Below are 19,940 nucleotides of genomic sequence, written 5' to 3'. Positions count from 1 at the left end.
TCTGTTGCGGCCTGATTTTGGCCCAATTCTGTTTCGTCTAGGTATTTCATTTTGTCCCATACGTCTGGTGGGGTCACCTTAAGGATATTTCTCCTTCGGGGGGGTGATGGAGTGCTCCCCTTGAAGGGTGGCACTTTCTCTCTTGGTGGAAAGTTAATTTCCGCTTTAATCTGAAGGTTACGTGTTGTGGACTTTTTTTGGTCCCCCTTAATAACCTCGTTGCCTGAAGCTCTCTCGGTCAGCTTGTCTCTTAGCTTGTCTAGTCTTCCCAAGATGTCAGTTTGTATTAATGGTGGGAACGTCCAGAATTGGTCAATTAGGATATTTTCTTCCATAGTAAAGAAGTCCTCACCTTTGTTTGCAGGGCAATGCGGGTTCTGTTTGTCAGGCCAGAATTTTGAGGGTTGTTTCCCCTTTCTGAGATTTGCCTGCTTAGTTTTCAAAAGGGGGCTCAAAGGAGCCTTATTTTCAAAGAGCCTAAGTATTGTTGTCCGTGCTTTTAAAAAGGCAGGTCTTGACCTAAAAATGAACTTGGCCAGGTTCTGATCCCTAAAAGTGGTCAGTGCTCTCACTTAGTGACCATCATAATGTAAATATTCCACTGAGGTGATATCATTAGCATTAACCATTCCTGGCAGTATGTCATTTAGACTAGATACAAAGTTCATTATTCGCTGTTTTCCTGTAAGGAAGCCCTTAGGCTTCGGGAAGTTCGTGAATACCAGTTTTTGGGGATTTAGGATCAAATTCCAATCTCTTTCCTGACTGGAGGCTTGCCAGGTCTGAAGCGGGGTATCATCTCTACTAAACGCTTCCTCTTCCCCGCTGTTCGATTTGCGAAGTGTTTTATTGCCTTCATAGGTAGAGGCCTCTACTTCCGCAGCATCAGGTTTATGAAAAAGTTGGTTATCCAGGGACTGAATTGTTACTTCTGCCTTCTCACTTGCTACTGGAGTCAGCCTTGACGAGTCCTCCTTAGCCGGTTGCTGTATAACTATCTTTGTTTCTCTCTTTTTACCCTTCTTTTTGCTGCTCCGAGTGGTCGAGTTATTTGGGGCCGAGGGAAGGAGTTTAAACAATTTCTGCCAATGGATGTTTCGATTACTGCAGGTGTACTTGGCTTTCCTTGTTGTTTTGATATTTTTACTTTTCTTCACTTTCTTCACTTTTACCCTTGAGTTATGTCTTTGCAGATTCTCCTTTATTACTGGTTTGTTCGTCCCCACTAGCTCAACTGTTTTATGTTCTTGTGACATATCATTTAATTTTGTCTCTTTTGATTGAGGTGTGAAATTTTCTACTAATGTCAGCAGTAGCCCATTTGTTATTGTTAGATAATTTTTTATGTTGGCAAGATCAGTACTTATTGCTAGGAAATAATCCAAAGGGCGGCCGTCGCTCAATTCTGTTTGAGAGAATTTTGAAATAGGTATCTGGTTTTGATGGGTTGATGTATTTTCTTCCGTGGGCAGCTGTTCCTTAGAAATAGAGGTATTTCCCTCCTGAAGTTCCTCGGCTAAAGCTAGTTCTTGCGCTAGGCTGCATTGGGAGTTAATATTTCCAGTATCTTGATATATCTCTTTAAAATTAGACGTCCAATCAAGAACAGTAAGAGAGGGGGGTATTACTTCATCAAGAATTAACTCTTTTTGTGGACTCATGTCCTCCTCCATCTTGGGAAAGTAATTTGTGATTTTGCTTTGTCTTTTACCAGGGCCCGAGGGGCTGATTGCCGGGTCAGGCAATATACCCAACTCCTTATATGTTCTTCTAGTGAAAACCATGGTAGAAGTTGTCATGATATAGAGAGAGGGCAGTTTACCCCGGGTGCGACTGCCTTAAATTGGGGGGCAAGTGGAGGTATCAATCTATTCCCACCTGCTCTCTGCAGCAGCCTCCCGATGTGCTCATCAACAGCCTCAATATATTTCTCTAATTTGAGTTCTCTGCTTTTAGATCTTGACAATTATCTTAAGCCCGTAGTTTTCACCTCAAACATGCGACCAGCGCTGCTTCACAAAAGCTGCAACCAGCTACTACACCTCCTCTTCAGCTGTGAAGAGGGAATGTTGACCCCAGCTAGTTCACACAGCTCCCCAGTTGGGCGGGGGTCAGTCAGTTCAGTTAACCCCCGAATCTCCAAGCTTTATCTTTCACTGTGTTCAACAGAGCTGGTGTCTACGGGCCAGTCTCAAAGCAGGGCTCACAGTCGTATCTCTCCTTACGCTCTTTCTCCAAGCACCGTTGGTCAGGTAAGCAGTTCACAATTCTGTCTTTAGACCTCCTCTCTCTGCTCTCAGTTCAGGCAACAGCGTTCTCTCCTCTCTAGCAGCCTTGACCCGGCAGCTGATAAGGAGGGAGGGAGTAGGCTGGGATGAGCTGGAGGCAGGCTGGGACAAGCTGAAGTTCACAGAGCCAACAGAGTTATAAAAAGCTCAGAGTCTGTAAAATGTTTTCCGTTTGTTAGAAGTTGTCATCCAGAGGGCAATTAAGATAAGGTTTTAAAAGAATAAAAAAGAATAAAAATGAGCGCCAGAGAGCGTGACTAGCCTCGGCGCCATCTTCGAAGAGGAATCTACTGGAAGAATTTATTTTATTTTGATCATGGCAGACCAACACAGCTACCTACCTGTATCTGTTATTATTATTAGTTCTTTAAACATTACAAGCACTGTTAGTGTTGGGAGTCATTCTTCAAAGAAACAGTAAGGATGTTTGTACCTTTAAGAACTGTTTCTGTGAGCTTTGAGCAGATTGGTTACAGCTGGTCATGACTATAAAAGAAGGAAAAGTTGCAGTTTGAACTTCGCCTGCAGGAAAAAACCCCATAGGCTTTGTTGTAGGTTGCTTTGTCATAAATCTTTATTTGATTTGGTTTTACACCGGTCTCGTGGTGTCAGTCTTCTGTCATCTGCCGCCAGAGGAAAAAACCCCTCTAACACTTATGGTTTCTCTCCTGTATGAAATCTTTGATGGGAGGTGAAACTAACCTTCCATCTGAATCTCTTTCCACATTCCAAGCACTGATAGGGTTTCTCCCCTGTATGAATTCTTTGATGGGAAGTAAGACTATCCCTCCGACTGAAGCTCTTTCTACATTCCAAGCATTGATAGGGTTTCTCCCCAGTATGAATTCTTTGATGGGAAGTGACTTTATCCCTATCACGAAAGCTCTTTCCACATTCCAAGCATTGATAGGGTTTCTGACCTGTATGAATTTTTTGATGGGTCAGGAGATGGACCCTTTGGGTGAAGCTCTTTCCACATTCCAAGCACTGATATGGTTTCTCCCCTGTATGAATTCTTCGATGAGCAGCAAGTTTTCCCGTCTCACGAAAGCTCTTTCCACATTCCTGGCACTGATAGGGTTTCTCACCTGTATGAATCCTTTGATGGATGGTGAGGTCATGGCTGTGAACGAAGCTCTTTCCACATTGGAAGCATTTATATGGTTTCTGACCTGTATGAATTCTTTGATGGGAAGTGAGAGTTTTCTTATGAATGAAGCTCTTTCCACATTCATGGCACTGAAAAGGTTTCTCCCCTGTATGAATTCTTTGATGGGAAGTAAGACTAGCCCGCCAATTGAAGCTCTTTCCGCATTCCAAGCACTGATAGGGTTTCTCCCCTGTATGAATTCTTCGATGGGAAGTGAGAATTTGGCGGTTACTGAAGCTCTTTCCGCATTCCAAGCACTGATAGGGTTTCTCCCCTGTATGAATTCTTTGATGGTAAGTGAGACTGTGCCTCCGTCTGAAGCTCTTTCCACATTCCAGGCACTGATAGGGTTTCTCCCCTGTATGATTTATTTGATGGGAAGTGAGACTGTTCCTCTGACTGAAGCTCTTTCCACATTCCAAGCACTGATAAGGCTTCTCCCCTGTATGAATTCTTTCGTGGGAAGTGAGATAACTCTTATCACTGAATCTCTTTCCACATTCCAAACACTGATAGGGTTTCTCCCCTGTATGAATTCTGTGATGGGAAGTGAGCTCTGAGCTCTGTCTGAATCTCTTTCCACATTCCAAGCACTTATAGGGTGTCTCCCCTGTATGAATCCTTTGATGGGTTGTCAGATTGCTCCTCTGACTGAAGCACTTTCCACACTGCAAACACTGATAGGGTTTCTCTCCTGTATGAATTCTTCGATGGGAAATGAGAGAATCCTTCCGACTGAATCTCTTCCTACATTCCAAGCACTGATGCAATTTCTCTCCACTGTGAGTTCTTTCGTGTGAAGTAAGGCTATGCCTCCGAATGAAGCTGTGTCCTTGATGGGAGGTGCACTGGGAGCTCTGACGGATGTTATCCCCACAGGCTGAATATTTATTTGACTTCTCCGCTGTGTGGATTCTGTTGTGATCCCCTTTGTTCTTCCCTTCCAATTCATCATCATCTGCAATGAAGAGAGAAGCTAATTAGAGCCTCAGGAAGATTATTCCCCAGATTATTGAACGATGTTAATGAATTAAAAAAAATCCTTCCAGTAGCACCTTAGAGACTAACTAAGTTTGTTATTGGTATGCGCTTTTGTGTGCATGCACACTTTTTCATATACACTGAAACAGAAGTCACCAGACCCTTATATATAGTGAGAGGGTGGGGAGGGGTATTACTCAGAAGGATGGTGGGAATGGGTGATTGGCTGATAGGTGTGGTAATTTGTTGATGACTATTAACGACTGCAATTGGTCTTCCAGGAAAAGCAAGGGGTGAGATGGCTAAAAATAGCTACATATACCATGAGTGTATCTGAAGAAGTGTGCATGCACACAAAAGCTCATACCAAGAACTAACTTAGTTGGTCTTTAAGGTGCTACTGGAAGGAATTTTTTTATTTTGACTATGGCAGACCAACACGGCTACCTATCTACTACATATACCATGTATAATGAGATAAGAATCCAATGTCTCTATTCAGACCAGGTCTCTCCATGGTTTTACGTTTGGTAAGAAGTTGCAATTCAGCAACTGCTCTTTCCAGTCTATTTCTGAAATTCTTTTGTAATAAGACAGCTACTTTGAGATCTTGTTTAGAATGTCCCGGGAGACTGAAGTGTTCTCCTACTGGTTTCTCTGTCTTGTGATTCCTGATATCAGATTTATGTCCATTTATCCTTTGGTGTGAGAGGCGCTGTAGCTTAAGCCACAGAGCCTAGGACTTGCTGATTAGAATGTCGGAGGTTCGAATCCCCACCACGGGGTTAGCTCCCATTGCTCGGTCCCTGCTCCTGCCAACCTAGCAGTATGAAAGCACAAAAAGTGCAAGTAGATAAATAGGTACCGCTCCGGCGGGAAGGTAATCGGCGTTTCCATGCGCTGCTTTGCTTCGCCAGAATCAGCTTCGTCATGCTGGCCACTTGACCCAGAAGCTGTACAGCGGCTCCCTTGGCCAATAAAGCAAGATGAGCGCCACAACCCCAGAGTCGGTCACGACTGGACCTAATGGTCAGGGGTCCCTCTACCTTTACCTCTTATCCTTTGGCATAGAGTTTGGCCTGTTTGTCCAGTCGTGACCCTAAAAAATCTGAAGATGACATTTAAAAAAGCCTGGGTAGTTCAAAGAAGCCTGGCCATTGCTTAAAAAAGCTTGACGAAATGAAGAATATTCACAGAGAAAACAGTTGATATCCCTCCATTCAGGATTCATGGTGAGGATGTTGGAATCCCAGATGATGATGATGATGATGATGATGATAATAATAATAATAATAATAATAATAATAATAATAATAATAATATTTGTATTCCGCCCTTCCCGGCCAAAGCCGGGCTCGGAGCAGCTAACAACAGGTAAAAAAAGCACAGTGTACATAAAATCACACAGTCAATTAAAATACATCTTAGAATTAATTCAGAATCGTATTAATAGCAACCACCAGGTTAGAATTCTAGGATGATTACAGAAGGAGAGAGGTGGTCAGACTGTGCCTTGGCCAAAGGCCTGGTGGAACAGCTCTGTCTTGCAGGCCCTGAGGAAAGATGTCAAGTCCCGCAGGGCCCTAATCTCTTGTGACAGTGTTCCACCAGATCGGGGCCAAGGCCGAAAAGGCCCTGGCTCTGGTTGAGGCCAGCCTAACCTCCCTGTGGCCTGGGACCTCGAAGATATTTTTGCTTGAAGGCCGTAAGGTCCTCCATGGGGCAGACCAGGAGAGGCGGTCCCGTAGGTACGCGGTTCCTAGGCCGTATACGGCTTTAAAGGTTAAAACCAGCACCTTAAACCTGACACTTTACTTCACCAGGAGCCAGTGCAGCTGGTACAGAACTGGGTGAATGTGATCCTGCTGTGAGGACCCCGTAAGGAGTCTGTCACGGGGCTGCCAGGGAATGCGCCAGAGCTGAGGGAGGGGGAAGAACAAGAGCCGTTAGAAAAGACAGGAGAGGGAGAGGACAAGTAAGCGGAAGGAACTCAAGCGGCGAGGATGCTCCCGGATGCTGGAGACCATCAACACCACTCAACCAGTTCAGAGGGAGGAGAGAGTGAGAGTCAATGCCCACTCCTTCAGCACAGGACAGAAGGGGGTTAAAATGTAGGGAACAAAGGAGGCGCTTGGGGCTTCCCAAGCTCCTCTGCTGGAGGAGGAGCCAAAAGCTCCCACTGCCTGGATCTGCTACCGAGAATTCAGATGCTTGAAAGCTATGTCCTGTACCTTGTAAATATGTATGTAAATAAAGACTGTAAATATATATCTGAGTGAGCAGAGGTATTTCTTGTGAAAGGCTTCCAGACCCACCACAGAGTCCTGCCACGGCATTCTGTTCCCTGCTGGAGTTTCTGGGTCAGTCTCAAGGGCATCCCCACGTAGAGTGAGTTACAATAATCAAGCCTGGAGGTGACTATCGCGTGGATCACAGTGGCTAGGTCAGGGCGAGAGAAGTAAGGAGCCAACTGCTCAGCTTTTCATCTCCATCAAAAAAGCGAAGGTTCATCACACAGAGCAGGGCTCAGGAAGGTTTACCTTGCCTGGGTCGGTTCAGCCCTGCGAAGATCCCGCCATGGTCTGGATCGCTCATGCGTCTGCATCTGATTTCCGGCACCACGGAAGCGAGTCCCCGCCCTGGACTGGTTTAGCGCAGCACGGGGGGACTCGCTGAGTGGGCAGCTTGGTTCGGGGGTGGCTTGTGGCCCACTTAAATGACCCCCATGGGCTGCAGGTTGCCGACCCCTGACAGAGGTATGTATGGAATTTCAAAACTGATTTTATGATCCAGCAGGGAGTTTTACTGAGAGGGTCCATGATCCCACGATTCTCCTCCTTTACTTCCTTATGCAGAGCTCTTTGGACAGGATCCATGCCTTGTCTGTGAAAACTACACGCCATCAGCAGTTGCCTCACTCTGATTGGTCTAAATTTAAATTTATACATAAATCACTCTCTTCAGTTTGAACCCCCCTCCCGTGTTCATGAGGAGACCAACTCTGTATTGTTTCATTGGTAACAGAAGAGGAAAAGTGACTATAACTCACACTTTATCTAAGCACAACAGCCACAAGAGCTCCTGACTAGGCGTTCAGCTATGCAATGTTGAATGCTCTCTGTTCTCTCCTGTTTCCTCATTTTTTGTTCCAGTTTAACATTTCATGAACCCAGAACTCACACACTGACCACTAATGATGAATCGTATGTTACAGATATTCCTGCAAATAGATTCTGCTAGTTTTGAGATATACAAATGACATGAGAAGACCCGGTCTACATCAGGGGTTGGCAAGCTTTACCTCGCCTGGGCTGGCTCACTCTCACAGAGATCGCTCCGTGGGCAGGATCACGTGTGTAGACATGGGACTCAGCAAGCGGACGGCTCAGGGGCAGCTGAAATGACCCCCGTGAGTCGCTTATGGCCCATGAGCCATAGATTGCTGACCCCCGGTCTACATATTTCATCATTTAGTGGTCCTATGATCCTTGTTTTTAAAAGCAAAAAAAAGTTATTCCAAAAAGAAAGAAAAAGGCAACACACGGAGGATGCAGGATTAGGATTCAGTTCCAGAAATTTGTGTACAGAAGTCTGATCCATGGAAAATGTGTAAAAGGAAGTAACCTTAAACCTAAACAGCATACAGTTTATATAATCCGTATTCAAGTTAATAGAAAAAACAACTGTTTGTTCCACTGTTTGTTCCATTTCAGTGGAGGAATAAGAACCAAAATTTCTTGCTGAAAAGTTTGTTTGCAACCTGTTTTCCCAAAGAAAACCCACTGTCGCTCATGATTCATACTCCATTGGGGGGAAATCAAAATTAGAAACAGAACTGTTAGAACCTAAAACTAAGACTTTGTCAAGGATGTATAACTTGCTGCTGAAATGGAATACTCAGGATGAAACGGTCAAATCTGCTATGATTAAATGGGAACAAGATCTTGGACATAACATTATGTTTGCTGACTGGGAACAGTTGTGGACCACAGGTATGAAATTTACGGCATGTGATGCCCTAAGAAAGAATATTATGAAAATGATATACAGGTGGTACATGACACCAGTCAAGCTTGCAAAAATCTATCATTTGCCCGATAATAAATGTTGGAAATGTAAGGAAACTGAAGGTACATTCTTTCACCTTTGGTGGACGTGCCCAAGGGTTAAGGCTTTCTGGGAGATGATTTATAATGAAATGAAAAAGGTATTTAAATATACCTTCCTGAAGAAACCAGAGGCCTTTCTCCTGGGCATGGTCAGCCAATTGGTGCCAAAGAAGGACAGAACTTCCTTTATGTATGCCACAACAGCAGCAAAAATACTCATCACAAAGTACTGGAAGACACAAGATCTACCCACCTTGGAAGAATGGCAGATGAAGGTGATGGACTATATGGAACTGGCAGAAATGACTGGCAGAATCCGAGACCAGGGAGAAGAGTCGGTGGAAGAAGATTGGAAAAAGTTTAAAGACTATTTACGGAAATACTGTAAAATTAATGAATGTTAGAATGATGTTGGATTGAAACTAAGTGGTCTTTAGCTGTAATGCTATAAGGGAATATGAGAAAATGGGTATTAATAGGTAAAAAAAAAATATTATAATATTTAAAAATTGAAGATTAAGATGAATAAAAAGGGGAGGGATTTGCTGAAATAATAATTTGAACTAGAATACATAGAAGGAAGGCGTGAGGAGGTCCAGGGAAATAAGCAAATGAAAAATATGTTATGACAGAATTGTTTTTTTTTTTAACTATTTTTACTTTGCATTTTTCTTTTTTGTATTTTTGTCTTTTCTTTTTTACTTTGTATTTTTTCTTTTTTGTATTTTTGTCTTCTCTTTTTTTACTTTGTAATTTCTTGAAAATTTTAATAAATATCTTTATTAAAAAAACCAATTGCGAGAGCAATCAAAAGTCGCGCCTCGGAAGTCGAAGAAGGGATTCTGTTCGACTTCTGAGGTTCAGCTGTATTCCTAGCTCAAAATGCCTGCAGATTACAAAGGCGCAGGCAGGAAGCAGGTGGAGGAACCCAATAAACTGCTCTCCTTCTCCATCTCCATCTGCCTGCCTGCCTCCTCCCACCCCCAAACTGAGCAAGCCCTGATACCTCTCCAGCTCCTTCCATCCACGTCCCCAGCTCCACTCCCTTGGGACTCACCAGATCTCTCGGAGGTCCCTGGGAGGGAACGCTCAGAGGTTGTGGGGAGGGATGCAGGAGACAACCTGACCAGGTCAACTGTCCATCTTCCCCCTTCCATCCTCGCTAGCTTTGCAGGATCCGTCTCTTTCATCCTTCCTGAGGAGTCAAGGAGCCAAAAGAAGCTGCAGGGTCCTGGGAGAGAGGAAGAAGCAAAGGGAGCCTCAGAGGCCCTGCAGGAATTCTCCTGCCCTAGATATTCTCCAGCCCCTGGAGAAGCACAAATGGGGCAGCCCCTTCCCAAGAGAAGCCCCATTTCTAAACATCTCCAGTGATTCCAATTTCCTCTGTTTGCTCCTCACTCCACTTCGTAAGGCTGGCATGGTCTGCACAGTAGTGACCTGAGAATAGATCCCATTGAACTCAGTGGGGATTATTGACAGAACTTGGTGCAAAAACCAGTCCCCTGTCCTGTCCCCAAGCCTGAAACCTGCAACCCCAGAGCATGGGCAGAAAAGAGCAGAGTAGATATTACATGTAGCTGCCCCCATGCTAGGTGCTTTGTATGCAGAGCCCTGTTCACAATCTTTGAGCTCTCTCATCGCAAGCCAAACAGATGTTGTGGCCGTATCCACCTCTGTCAGGAGTTGCATGGGGACCAAATCTATACGTGGAAGCAGAGGAGCCGGTGATGCCACATTTTTGAAATATCAGGAAACTAATACACCCCTCCTCCTTAGATATCGTCTGTGCTTATACACCATCTTCGCAAGTCTCCAGTCCCAAAATGTGGCCCCCACCCTGGCATGGAAGCAATCAAAGTATAGATCTTCCACATGTCCTAAATTTCTTCTGTTCTTAAGACACCAGGCATGTAGACCCTTTAAAAAAACTCCTGAGGTGAGCTTTGCACTCCTCTTCTGACAAGATTCCCAAAGGCGTAGGGTAGCTTGACAGAACTAGTCTATTTTGAGATAACACCAATTTCCATTTCTTGTTTATCAAAACCCACAGACCCTCTGCTAGATGTTCTCCCAGAAGGCTTTACAAGTACCTATCAGGATAGTAAGGATTTTATCACAGTCGGGGGGGGGGGAGGATTTTATGGGTTCCATGTCCTCTGTTAGTAGCACAAGGCACCCAGTTATTGATAATTGCTCATTTGTCCCAGAATGTTGGGAGAAGGAGTCTTTTATCCTTGCTTTAGCATTTCCTGAAAATACATCTAAAATCTGCTTTGACGTTAGTTTGTCTACTTGTTTAGCCTGAATAGGGGAGAGACATGTGTTGTTGCATCTGGGACAGAGGAAGTGGTCCGGTTGTGCCGCTGCATATGCAGACGGGCTTTTCTTCTCCCTGTGCTCCCCCCATGTGCAAATGTTCCCTTCTGGCTGCAGCCTCTGTTCACAAATTTGACTTCTCAGTCTGAAGGGGGTTTATCTGCATGCCCCGTTTTTCTTGACCCAAAGCCCCCTCCCCAAAAAGAAAGGCAGCATCTGGATCCCAAGGAAGAACAGAGCTGCAGACCTCCTGCGAACTCGCCCCCTCCCTGGCTTGGCAGAGAGGACAAGGGAGGACCAGTGTCGTGTAGTGGTAAAGAGCGGTGGACTCGTAATCTGGGGAACCGGGTTCGCGTCTCCGCTCCTCCACCTGCAGCTGCTGGGTGACCTTGGGCCAGTCACACTTCTCTGAAGTCTCTCAGCCCCACTCACCCCACAGAGTGTTTGTTGTGGGGGAGGAAGGGAAAGGAGAATGTTAGCCGCTTTGAGACTCCTGAAGGGGAGTGATGAAGTGGGATATCAAATCCAAACTCCTCCTCTTCTTCTCTCTTCTCCCCCCACCCTGCATGATCTGAACAGGGACCCCAATCTCCCCATTGCACTCTCGGGTGGGGGGAAGAGAGAGGAGACTCACCGGATTCCAGGAGGGGCCCCAAGGAAGCTTTTGCAAAGGAGAGAGAAGAAAGCCACCTCCTCTCGGCTTGCAGGAAGGGATGTGGGAGGGAGGGAATTTAGCCATGGAGGACCTTGACCCCCCCTTCACTTCCTGTCCTCTCTAGGAATCCCGCTTTGCTCCTTTTAACCCTTGCATAGCCGAGGGCACCCCCTCCCTCTCCGCAGTTTTCCTGCTTCTGCTTCTGCGCCTGCGCTCAAGGGGCTGCCCCCCCCCCGTCTGTGCCAAGGACTCTGCCCCAAGGAGCCCACATCTGATCCAGACTAACCGAAAGAGAGACGGGGGTGGCCATGGGGGGGGTTACCTTGGCTCTCCCCCTCCTCCAACATAGAGGCTCCTGAATCCCAAGGAAAGGCTGGGAGGGAGAAGAGGCTAAGAAATGGCTCCATCAAGACACCCCTCAAAAAAACAAAACACCCTCCCGATCAGCGAGTGGGGGGGGGGAAGAATGGAGGGGGAGGGGCTTCCCAGCCAGGAGATCCCTCCCCCTCCGAAGATAATCTCCCTCCCCCCCCGCCAAGCGGACTTTCCTGCTTCTGCAGCCCAGGAAGAGAGACAGATGAGGAAGTGTCCCACGCGAGGAATGAAACAGACACGCCATCCTGGGGGGGGGGGAGGTGTGGAAGCCCCCCCCCCCGTAAAAGCACCACAGGCAGGAAAGGCGAAGCCCACTATTGGGGAGGGAGGGAGAGGGGCACATGCTGCTCAGGGGGCAGCCCCCCCCCACTCTGGGACTCTTCCCCCCTCCCAACTCCTTCCTTTCCCTGCGTTTCCTGTCAGAAAACCAGTTTATACTGGGCTCTCAGAACCATTTGACCCCATTTCTCACCCCAGAGCAGGACCAATCAGAAGCCTCTCCCTTTGAGAGCTGGCCAATCCCCTTTCAGATTCCCCTGGGCCTCCTCCTCTCCTTCGCCCGGTTTCCTGAGGGAGTTTCCCCCCTGAGTTTCCCTCTTGGCTGCTCCCCCTCCCTGCATTTCTCCTTCATTTCTCCTTCTCTTAATGTTCCTCCCCCCCCCCCAATGTCTGGGGAAGGGAAGAGTTTGGGGGCAGCTGCATCCCCCCCCCCATGGCCAGGCAGGCCCAGGAGGAACCCACGGAGGTGGCAGGGCCAGGAGATGGCGTTTCCCGCTCTTTTCTGAAAAAGGCGGGAGCGCCATTTTGTTTCATCTGGAGGCCCCAGCCGCTCCCAGAGACGTCATGGCTCCCTGTGGACCTCGGGGGTCCCACGCTCTCGGGGGTCTCTTCTCCCAGCGAAGGAGGGTGGCAGCTTCGGGGGCCAGCGCTCACGGGGCGTCCTCAGCCGCCTTCCTGCCATGATGGCTTTGCCTCCGCAGAGCAGCCTTGCTCCTCGCCAGACCCCTTCTGGCTCCTCAGGATCCCAGGAGCCCTTTCTGGGCGGACCTCGATTATTCTTCCCCCTCAGGCGGTAGTTCAACAGGAGAAGTCGCTTCCACTCCAGATCCCTGCAGGTCTCAGGCGGCCACTGGAACCCAGTGGGGAGACCGAGGGGAACTGGCTGAACTGGGGTCCTCCCAGTCCAGCCCAGAGAATAAAGAGAGGGAGCTCTCAGAAGAGGAAGCCATCGCGGAGAAGAACCAGACTTGGCTGCTCCCTGCTGTGGGTCTCCTGCCTTTCTTCCAAGGGGGCTGCCATGGCCAGAGAAAGAGGCAGGCCCCCCACCCCGGGGGGCAGCCAGAGCTCTTCCTCTTGTCTTGGCTAAGCCTGCCTCAGTTTCCTTCCCCAAGGCCTTGGAGGAACCTTGGGTTGTGGAATAAGGAACCCCAAAAGGAGCTTAGGTTCCTGGCCAATGGGGAAAGGAACATTATAGAATCATAGAATCATAGAGTTGGAAGAGACCACAAGGGCCATCGAGTCCAACCCCCTGCCAAGCAGGAAAATTATATTATATACATTATATTGCATCTTTCCAGAGGAGTCCAGGCATTGCCTCCAAGGTCCAGGGACTGATCCGCCCTGGCTTCCTCCTCCTTGGAGGTCTCTCCTGGAGAAGGGGTCCCAGGTCTCTATGGGGGAAAGGGAAGAAGCATCCCTGAGGCCTGCTTTTGCCTTTTACACCCCGGCCACCTTCCCTCTGGTGTTTATGTGAGCTCTAGAGATGGGATCACATACAGATCCTCCCCTTTAGGGATTCCTGCTCCTTCCTTGCCCAGGGAAGCAGCCTCTCTGGCATGTAGGGGAGAGGGGGCACATTGATGTAAGGGGCACATTGATACACCAACAATATTTCAGTTTTGAGAAACGTGTCTATATATCTGTGAATACAACAGTTGTGACCACGCTGCCCACCAGTTAGCTGCTGGCATTTGACAAGAGTAGGTGTGTTTATAGTGCAGCCAAATGAAAAATTATGAGAAATGTAAAAGTGCTCCAACGCTGTTTTAAATCCTTAAAATTTAAAAAGACCAAATGTAAGTGTGACGTGGCAGCTAAAAATGCAGCAGCTATGTGACGCGGCAGCTAAAAAAGCCAATGCAATTCTGGGCTGCATCAATAGGAGTATAGCATCTAGATCAAGGGAAGTAATAGTGCCACTGTATTCTGTCACCGATGGAAGCGAAAGCTCTGAAAAGGCTCAATATGGAGGTCAAATGGCCGAAATATTGGGAAATTTTGGAACAAGAAGGAGACAAATTGAAATTGCAGAGTTTTGAGAAATTAAAAAACAAAGTGAGAGATTGGCTTCATTATTATCAGATAATGGAGGCATATAATTTGGTTAAGAAAATTGGCTTCCATGTGGAAAAATCAAAATTAGAAACAGAACTCTTAGAACCCAAAACTAAGAATTTGTCAAGAATGTATAACTTGCTGTTGAAATGGAATACTCAGGATGAAACGGTCAAATCTGCTATGATTAAATGGGCACAAGATGTTGGACATAACATAATGATGGCTGACTGGGAACAGTTATGGACCACAGGTATGAAGTTTACAGCATGTAATGCCCTAAGAGAGAATATTATGAAAATGATATAAGGTGGTACATGACCCCAGTCAAGCTTGCAAAGATCTATCATTTGCCCGATAATAAATGCTGGAAATGTAAAGAAACTGAAGGTACATTCTTTCACCTTTGGTGGACGTACCCAAGGATTAAGGCTTTCTGGGAAATGATATATAATGAACTGAAAAGGGTATTCAAATATACTTTCTTGAAGAAACCAGAGGCCTTTCTTCTGGGCATTGTCAGCCAATTGGTGCCAAAGGACAGAATTTTTTTTATGTATGCTACAACAGCAGCAAGAATACTCATTGCAAAGTATTGGAAGACACAAGATCTACCCACTTTGGAAGAATGGCAGATGGTGATGGACTACATGGAATTGGCAGAAATGACTGGCAGAATCCGAGACCAGGGAGACGAGTCGGTGGAAGAAGAATGGAAGAAATTTAAAGACTATCTACAGAAATATTGTAAAATTAATGTTAGTATGATGTTGGATTCTATGATTCTAAGTTATTCTACTCAGTAATCAGGATTACACATGATTTTTAAATAAATTCAGTGGTTTTATTAATAAATGTTAATTTTTTGAAAATGTCTGTTTCGGGCACTTTGATACACTAAGACATGGGGCACATTGATACGTATAGAAGTGCCCTGCTAGTGTACAATTTTTGATGTTCCCAATACTGAAAATATAAATGTTGGAGATTTCCTACTCATTAAATTTGGAAAGAAAAATACTGTTGTTTACTACAAGAGCCACTGTGGTGTACTGGTTAAGAGCGGTAGACTCGTAATCTGGGGAACCGGGTTCGTCTCTCCGCTCTTCCACATGCAGCAGCTTGGTGACCTTGGGCTAGTCACACTTCTCTGAAATCTCTCAGCCTCACTCACCTCACAGAGTGTTGTGGGGGAGGAAGGGAAGGGAGAATGTTAGTCGCTTTGAGACTCCTTCGGGTAATGATAAAGTGGGATATCAAATCCAAACTCTTCTTCTACGTGGCCAAAATAATTTTAAATATAATACGGCCAATTTTCAAGTGTCATATCTCAGGGGAAAACCAGGATCTTGTATGTTGTTTTGCAGTTGCCAAAACCAAATTTATCAAAGGGCTCATCTTCCTGGTAATTAGAGTTGTTTGACAGTGGACTGGTCTCCCTCTGGAGTTTGTGGTCTCTCCTTCACTGGCGATTTTTGAGAAGAGGGTGGATGGCCATCTCATGGATGCTTGAAATGAGATTCCTGTGTTGCAGAGGGTTGGACTGGATGACCCCAGGGTACTTGCAACTCTTGTAGGGACGCGGGTGGCCCTGTGGTCTAAACCACTGAGCCTCTTGGGCTTGCTGATCGGAAGGTCGGCGGTTCAAATCCCCACGATGGGGTGAGCTCCCATTGCTCTGTCCCAGCTCCTGCCAACCTAGCCGTTCGAAAGCACACCAGTGCAAGTAGATAAATAGGTACCACAGCAGTGGGAAGGTAAACGGTGTTTCTGTGCGCTCTGGCACTCGTCACGGTCCTCCGTGTGCCAGTAGTGGCTTAGTCATGCTGTCCACATGACTCGGAAAGCTGTCTGTGGACAAACGACAGCTCCCTCAGCCTGAAAGCGAGATGAGCGCTGTAACACAGTCTCCTTTGACTTAAACGTCCAGAGGTCCTTTACCTTTTATTTTACTTGCAACTCTACAATTCTTCTGCAAGAAGATCAAACCTCTCCATTCTGAAGGAAATCAGCCCTGAGTGCTCATTGGAAGGTCAGATCGTGAAGCTGAGGCTCCAGTACTTGGGCCACCTCATGAGAAGAGAAGACTGCCTGGAAAAGACCCTGATGTTGGGAAAGTTGGAGGGCACAAGGAGAAGGGGACGACAGAGGATGAGATGGTTGGACAGTGTTCTCGAAGCTACAAACATGAGTTTGAGCAAACTGCGGGGGACAGTAGAAGACAGGAGTGCCTGGGGTGCTCTGGTTCAGAGGGTCACAAAGAGTCGGACACGACTAAACAACAACAACGCTTGATGTTTTATCATGTTTTCAATACTCTGTTGGGAGCTACCCAGCGTATCTGTGGAACGCCAGCCAGATGGGGAGGGTATAAGTAATAAATTATTTTTTTAAAAAAAAAATTCTTCCAGTAGCACCTTAAAGACCAACTAAGTTTATTCATGCATGGTATCTGAAGTAGTGTACATGCACACGAAAGCTCATACCAATAGCAAACTTTTTTATTTTGTTTTGATTATGGCAGATCAACATGGCTACCTACCTATATCTGTTGTTATTGTTGTTTCTTCTTTAAACATTGCAAGCACTGTTAGAGTTTCTCCCCTGTATGAATTCTTTGATGGGAAGTAAGACTATCCCTCCGACTGAAGCTCTTTCTACATTCCAAGCATTGAAAGGGTTTCTCCCCTGTATGAATTCTCCGATGAGAAGCGAGTTTTCCCCTCTCACGAAAGCTCTTTCCACATTCCAAACATTGATAGGGTTTCTCACCTGTATGAATTCTTCGATGAGAAGCGAGTTTTCCCCTCTCACGAAAGCTCTTTCCACATTCCAAGCATTGATAGGGTTTCTCACCTGTATGAATTCTTCGATGAGAAGCAAGTTTTCCCCCCTCATGAAAGCTCTTTCCACATTCCAAGCATTGATAGGGTTTCTCACCTGTATGAATTCTTCGATGAGAAGTGAGTTTTCCCCCCTCACGAAAGCTCTTTCCACATTCCAAACATTGATAGGGTTTCTCACCTGTATGAATTCTTCGATGAGAAGCGAGTTTTCCCCCCTCACGAAAGCTCTTTCCACATTCCTGGCACTGATAGGGTTTCTCACCTGTATGAATTCTTTGATGGGAAGTGAGAGAGTTGCTCCGACTAAAGCTCTTTCCACATTCGAAGCATTTATATGGTTTCTGACCTGTATGAATTCTTTGATGGGAAGTGAGATTGGCCCTCTGAGTGAAGCTCTTTCCACACTCATAGCACTGAAAAGGTTTTTCCCCTGTATGAATTCTTCGATGGGAAGTGAAGTTTCTCCTCCGATTGAAGCACTTTCCGCATTGCAAACACTGATAGGGTGCCTCCCCTGTATGAATTCTTCGATGGGAAGTGAGTTTTCCACTCTCACTAAAGCTCTTTCCACATTCCAAGCACTGATAGTGTTTTCCCCCTGTATGAATTCTTTGATGGAACGTGAGAGAGTTGCTTCGACTAAAGCTCTTTCCACATTCGAAGCATTTATATGGTTTCTGACCTGTATGAATTCTTTGATGGGATGTGAGCTGTGAGCTCAGTCTGAATTTCTTTCCGCATTCCAAGCACTGATAGGGTTTCTCCCCTGTATGAATTCTGTGATGGGAAGTGAGAGTATCCTTCCGACTGAAGCTCTTTCTACATTCCAAGCATTGATAGGGTTTCTCCCCTGTATGAATTCTGTGATGGGAAGTGAGAGCATCCTTCTGACTGAAGCTCTTTCCACATTCCAAGCACTGATGCAATTTCTCACCACTGTGAGTTCTTTCGTGTGAAGTAAGGCTATGCCTCCAAATGAAGCTGTGTCCTTGATAGGAGGCGGACTGGGAGCTCTTACGGATGTTCTCTCCATACCCTGAATATTGATTTGGCTCCTCCGCTATGTGGATTCTGTTGTGGTCCCCTTTGTTCTTCCCCTCCAATTGATCACCATCTGCAATGAAGAGAGAAGCTAATTAGAGCCTCAGGAAGAAATGAAGCACCAGATTAATGAACAATGTTAATGAATTAAAAAATTCCTTCCAGTAGCACCTTAGAGACCAATTAAGTTTGTTGTTAGTATGAGCTTTTGTGTCATGCACACTTCTTCAGACACACTGAAACAGAAGTCACCAGAGCCTTATATATGGTGAGAGGGTGGGGAGAGGTATTTCTCATAAGGGTGGTGGGAATGGGTGATTGGCTGATAGGTGTGGTAAACCTGTTGATGACTGTTAATGACTGCAATTGGTCTTACAGAAAAAAGCAAGGGGTGAGATGGCTAAAAATAGCTACATATACCATGTATAATGAGATAAGAATCCAATGTCTCTATTCAGACCAGGTCTCTCCAGGGTTTTAAGTTTGGTAATAAGTTGCAATTCAGCAACTTCTCTTTCCAGTCTATTTCTGAAATTCTTTTGTAATAAGACAGCTACTTTGAGATCTTGCATAGAATGTCCTGGGAGATTGAAGTGTTCTCCTACTAGTTTCTCTATCTTGTGATTCCTGATATCAGATTTATGTCCATTTATCCTTTTGTGTTGGGTTTGGCCTGTTTGTCCAATACAGAGAGCTGAAGGGCACTGTTGGCATTTGATGGCATACACAATGTTAGAAGAAGAGCAATTAAATAGTCCTGAGATGGTATGTATCACAGGGACAAGAGAGATTTAAGTGGATAGGAGTTTAGGAAATGTTGTTAGAAATTTGCCATGAAGATGTTGGCATACTGTGGGGCCATGCGGGGGCCCATTGCTGTGCCGCTGATCTGGAGGAACAGGTCATCACCAAATTTGAAGTTGCTGTGGGTAAGGACCAAATGGCAGAGTTTGGTAGCAAAGTCCGCTGTTATTTTATCTGAAATGGTGTTCCTTATAGCTTGTAAACCATCGTTGTGTGGGATGTTGGTATACAGAGATTCCACATCCATAGTGGCTACTATAGTATTGTTAGGAAGATTATTCAAATCTGTGGTGTCACATATGTAGCTGGGCTCACTGATGGCATATGGTTTCAGGACAGAGTCCATATAATCGGAAACACCCACAGTAATAGTGCCAATACCTGAGATGATGGGGCGTCCTGGATTTCCTGGTTTGTGTATTTTAGGTAGAAGATATAAAGTTCCTGGTCGAGGTTCTGCTGGTGTGTTTGTGAGGATCTGTTCTTGGATGTGTGGAGGTAGTTCCTTAACAATCTTGTTCAGTACTTTGTTATATTCTTTTGTGGGGTCTGAGTCCAATTTTATTTAAAAGGCGGTATTAGAAAGTTGTCTGTGAGCCTCCTGGATGTAATCAGTTTTGTTCATGATGATGACGACAGCTCCACCCTTGTCCGCCTCTTTAGTTATAATGTCTGGGTTGTTCCTGAGATTATCTATGGCTCTCCTTTCAGCATGGTTTAGATTTTGTTGTAAGCGATGGTGTTTTCTGGTCACATCCGTTTGGATTCTGTGGCGGAAGCCCAGTGCAAAAATCCTGAGGATCCATGCGGCTCTGTGCTTTGTAACCACGTTTTTGCACCATTGTGGCCCCACGAAACAGTGATTTTTTGGGTTCAGGCTGTAGCCATGGACATGCTATGTGATCTGATGGTGAATTTGGGGTGACCCAATATAAAAATCCTGAGGATCCATAGACTTTTACCTTCCCCCTCCCAGGCAGCCTACTTTATCGCTAGCATCCCTTATCTCCCTCCTGACCCCTTACCGATCAGCTGCTTCTT

At 45.8% G+C, this 19,940-nt stretch overlaps 1 protein-coding gene across 2 annotated transcripts in view; it reads right to left on the bottom strand.

Annotated features, from left to right (window-relative positions):
- LOC308580502 (uncharacterized protein) overlaps positions 1-19,940 on the bottom strand; it is a 48,278-nt gene that overhangs the window by 17,172 nt on the left and 11,166 nt on the right. The window contains exons 2-3 of one of the 2 annotated variants that reach the window (XM_081182228.1): positions 9,586-9,759; positions 2,803-4,396 (exon numbers count right to left, since the gene is read on the bottom strand). In XM_081182228.1, coding sequence (XP_081038354.1) covers positions 2,943-4,396; positions 9,586-9,759 — 1,628 coding nt within the window. In that variant the 3' untranslated portion in view covers positions 2,803-2,942. Of the gene's footprint in view, positions 1-2,802; positions 4,397-9,585; positions 9,760-19,940 lie in introns of those variants that run through there. The other variant, XM_081182227.1, reaches the window with a different exon arrangement.

The sequence above is a fragment of the Podarcis bocagei genome, assembly GCF_964188305.1.
Source record: "Podarcis bocagei genome assembly, chromosome: 2".
NCBI classification, from domain to species: domain Eukaryota; kingdom Metazoa; phylum Chordata; class Lepidosauria; order Squamata; family Lacertidae; genus Podarcis; species Podarcis bocagei.
The sequence above is the reverse complement of the archived record's forward strand: the minus strand, read 5'-3'. Positions and strand labels throughout refer to the sequence as shown.